We start from the raw sequence: 4,084 nt of genomic DNA, 5'->3' as shown, positions 1-4,084 counted from the left end.
TTTCTGGTAGAGATTGTGGAGAATTGGCATAATTTCTCCCTTAAATGTTTTGTAGCATTCACCAGTGAAACCATCTGTGCCTAGTGTTTTCTGTTTGGAAAGTTATTATTCAGTCACTTTCATACAGGCCTAGATTGTTTTTAAGTTGAGTTTTGGTAGATTGTGTCTTTCAAGGAATTGGTCCATTTCATCTAGGTCAGCGGTTCTCAACCTGTGGGTTGCGACCCCTTTGGGGATCCAATGACCCTTTCACAGGGGTCGCCTAAGACCATCAGAAAACCAAAAGATATTTACATTACAATTCCTAACAGTAGCAAAGTTAGAGTTATAGAGTAGCAACGAAAATAATTTTATGGTTGGGGGTCACCACAACATGAGGAACTGTATTAAGGGGTCACAGCATTAGGAAGGTTGAGAACCGCTGATCTAGGTTATGAAATTGATGAGCATAATATTCCTTTATTATCCTTTTGAAGTCATAGGATTTGTAGTGATGGCCCCGTTTTCATTTTTGATAGTAATTTGTGACTTCTCTTTTGATGGTTATCCTGGTGAGGTGTTTATCAATTCTCTTGATCTTTTCAAAGAACAGCTTTTGATTTTGACTTTCTTGATTCCGTTTTTAATTTCATTGATTTCTATTCCAAGTTTTATTATGTCTGGTGCGTTCGTGTTTGGGAACAGCTGACCCTAGGTCCCATCCTGTGCTCCAAGGCAGGGGGTGAAGGGCATTTCCCTCCAACCCCTCCCAGGTGTGGCAGGGCAGGAAGGGGGAAGTCTGGCCTGTCCAGGCCCCACCCTCTTGGAATAGTAGGGGCTCATGACCTTGACCTCATGGGCCCTTGTGCACACCAAAGCCTGGGACAGGTGTTTGGGTTGTGGGAGCATCACCCACCCACACCCTTGGAGACCATCTCTCAGCAGGGAAGCACCTTCTTTGGTTACTGCCTAGTACCATGCAGCCCTTGCTTTCTAGGTATGTAGGCAGGTCCTCTGTGCAATAACCCAGTGGACCCTGGCCAAACTTCTGGAGGAATAAGAGAATACATTGGCAGCCAGTTTTGTCCCTGGTTTTAAATGTACTGTAGGCTTGAAATGCAAAGTTGATAAACAAGCTCTCTCTAGGGGGTGTCTCAGGTGACTGGGACCTATTGGAATGATAATAGTTATCTCCCCTGGGAGGACACAGTAACAAGTGTTCTGGGGCTATGTGGTGGATGTGTGAAGGCATAGCATTTGTTGGAACACAATGGGATATGTTAATGGAAAGAGGCTTTAAGGCACACAAATCACACACGGTTGCTAATTGATTGACAGCAGTTTTACTTCCTTGAAAATTCTCAATAAAAGCCACGCGCTGACCCGATTCGGGGCTCAGTCTTCTCTGGCTGAGTCCCTTGGTCTCGCTCATATCTAAATTTTGTCTCTTGACTTTATTCAATCTGCGTCACTCCTGTCGAGACCCATTTGCCCTTGCCACGCTGGACGTGACAGGCAGAAATGAAGAAACAAAACTATTTTATAGATGGTGTAATCTTTAACCACAAATTATAACAGGACTGAGAAATTATTGAAAATTAAGAACATTCAGTGGAGTGGCTAGTTTCACAAATATATAATTAAAAACTTTCATATATATGAGCAATAACTAGAAAAATATAATGAAAAAATCTATTTACAATAACAAAATTGTGTGGAACTTACATGAGGAAAATTAGAGACTAAGGAATACTCCAATAAATGAAAAGGCATGTTTCTGGATGGGTAACAAAATTTATAAAGTTAATGTTTTCCAAGTAGTTTATAGGATTAGATTATTCCAATCAAAATACCAATGTAAAAATCTGGGAAACCCAAAAACAGCAAAACTGATCAAGAATCCTTAAAATCACACACCACAGGATCAGTCCCATGAAGGAACCGCTGGTCTACCCCTGGGCAGACAAGTCAGGGAAGTCTGGATATAGGGAGGCCAACAAGAACAAATATCCACTACAATGAAGACACTGGAATCCTGTTTCTTGAGGAGCAATGTGAGCTAGCCATGGAGAGACTTCTAAAAATAAAACACTTTGCTTGTGAGGTAGTGACCACCCATTGCCAAAGGTCTGATAACTGCTTAGAGGGGAATTAAGCATATGATAAAGTTTTTGAGCAGCCATGGATCCGTGCCAATGTCTTCCTCTTCCTTTTGAGGCTCTTGGGGTTTCCTTCCTGGCAAGTTTTCTTCTTGGCTTAGCAGAGGAACAAGATTCTGAAGAGCTTTTCCAGTAGTGGGGCTGGTGGTTGGGCCTCAGCAATCCAAACTTTTGTGGCACAGGAAAGGCATGAGAGAGCTGATTGAGCAATTACTAGTTGAATAAAAAACAGTAAAAAGAGTAGACATTTTAAAATTATGTTGCGAAAATGATTTCTGTAAAACAGTCACTTTTCACCATAAATACCAAACGTTACTGAAATTGTTAGTTTAGATCACATACAAATGACAGAGTAAGCCTTTGATATTCAATTGCCATATTTTCCTATATTCCAAAGTAAACAATCCCTTCCAACACTCAAGCTTTAACAGGGTTCTTTGAGGGTTATACCAATTGCCAATAGAAGCTGTTGGCTTAACAAATCAGTAGGTTGGTTCTTTCAGGGGGAACACCAGTCCAGAAAACAACCTTTGCATTATTTCTCTTTTCTGAAGTGTGAAATCATATGTGGGGGTGGGGAGAAATGGATATAATTTCAGTATACAAGAGTCACTCTGTTCACCTTGCAGGTAAGCAGCCTCCAGACTCCTATTCAAAGCCTTTCTCGGGGAAGGGATCTGTAACCTGTATACTGTTGTATAAGTTCACAAAAGAAAGCTCCTTAGTCCAAAAAGCCTGGATGCTGAGGTATAGCCCTTGAGGATGTTTTCTTCCCTGTGCATTTTCTAAAACTGAGGTTTCAGCCAAGATGTGTATTTATCCAGTTTTGGCTATTATGAGGTTTTCACATATCTGTATTTTTTCACACAGTCTGGGAATTCAGAATTCTTTATGAAACATTTCAGGTTGAGGCAGGACCATCAGACCTTTTCCGATCCCACTTCTGCTTTCGGGTCTTACATATTGAGTGGGTTTTTTCATGCCGGGTACAGTTTGACAGCCGACCAAATCTTCTGCCACATTTTTTGCAATCATATGGCCTCTCAGCCACATGACTCTGCAGATGAAGCACAAATTCTTTGTTTTCTGGGAAGGTTTTCCCACATTCTGGACACTTAAATATCTTCTTCCTTATATGGATTCCTTCATGGCGACTCCGATGAGAATTCTGTCGAAAATTTTTTCCACACTGAGAACATGAATAAGGTTTCTCTCCTGTATGGATTCGCTCATGTTTATTGAGGTTTGTTTTATGATTGAAGCTTTTCCCACAGTGACTACATTCATAAGGTTTTTCTCCAGTGTGAGTCCTCTGGTGGGAAATAAGGTAAGAACTTTCATTAAACTGTTTTCCACACAGTGGACATGTGTACCATCTTCTTGTTCTCTGATTTCGGGTAAGTGCAATAACATTGATATCCACATATTTGGAGAGTTCCTCTAGTGGAGTATCATTTTCAATAGTAATTAAAAGATTTCTCACTTTCCTTTCCTTTGGAATGGATGTGTTTAATCTTTTTTCTTTATGGCAATCTGAAGGTGGCTCAGAGACTACTAAGCAATCCATTTCATCACAATCTGAAGACTTTTCTCTATGATCTTCACCCTCAGGATTACTGTCATTGACTGTTGAAACAGAGAGAATTTATTAACTTTGGACACCAGATGAGAAAAGTCTGATTTTTCATAAATAACCTTGAAAGTCACAAATCTGAGGACTGGCAGATAATCGCCACCAACCTTCCTTTTCTACTCATTGAAGGTGGGATACATGACTGATAAATCTTTCCATATCCCACAATGAAAGCAGTTTTCTTTTTACTTTAAACAAATGAAATAAAGGGCCAGCCGAGTGGCGTGTTGGTTAAGAGCTGGCTTGGGACGCCAGAGGGCCCCAGTTCAGATCCCACATATGAGGGCCAGTGACGCTGCCCTCTACAGCTAAG

At 40.8% G+C, this 4,084-nt stretch overlaps 1 protein-coding gene across 2 annotated transcripts in view; it reads right to left on the bottom strand.

The window, feature by feature from the left end:
* Positions 1-1,335: 1,335 nt before the first annotated feature.
* The window catches only part of ZNF200 (zinc finger protein 200), a 13,996-nt gene continuing 11,247 nt past the window's right edge, over positions 1,336-4,084 (bottom strand). Inside the window, exon 5 of one of the 2 annotated variants that reach the window (XM_019632884.1) lies at positions 1,336-2,351. In XM_019632884.1, coding sequence (XP_019488429.1) covers positions 2,236-2,351 — 116 coding nt within the window. In that variant the 3' untranslated portion in view covers positions 1,336-2,235. Of the gene's footprint in view, positions 2,352-3,001; positions 3,765-4,084 lie in introns of those variants that run through there. The other variant, XM_019632883.1, reaches the window with a different exon arrangement.

This window comes from Hipposideros armiger, unplaced genomic scaffold, assembly GCF_001890085.2.
Source record: "Hipposideros armiger isolate ML-2016 unplaced genomic scaffold, ASM189008v1 scaffold_1192, whole genome shotgun sequence".
NCBI lineage: Eukaryota > Metazoa > Chordata > Mammalia > Chiroptera > Hipposideridae > Hipposideros > Hipposideros armiger.
The sequence above is the reverse complement of the archived record's forward strand: the minus strand, read 5'-3'. Positions and strand labels throughout refer to the sequence as shown.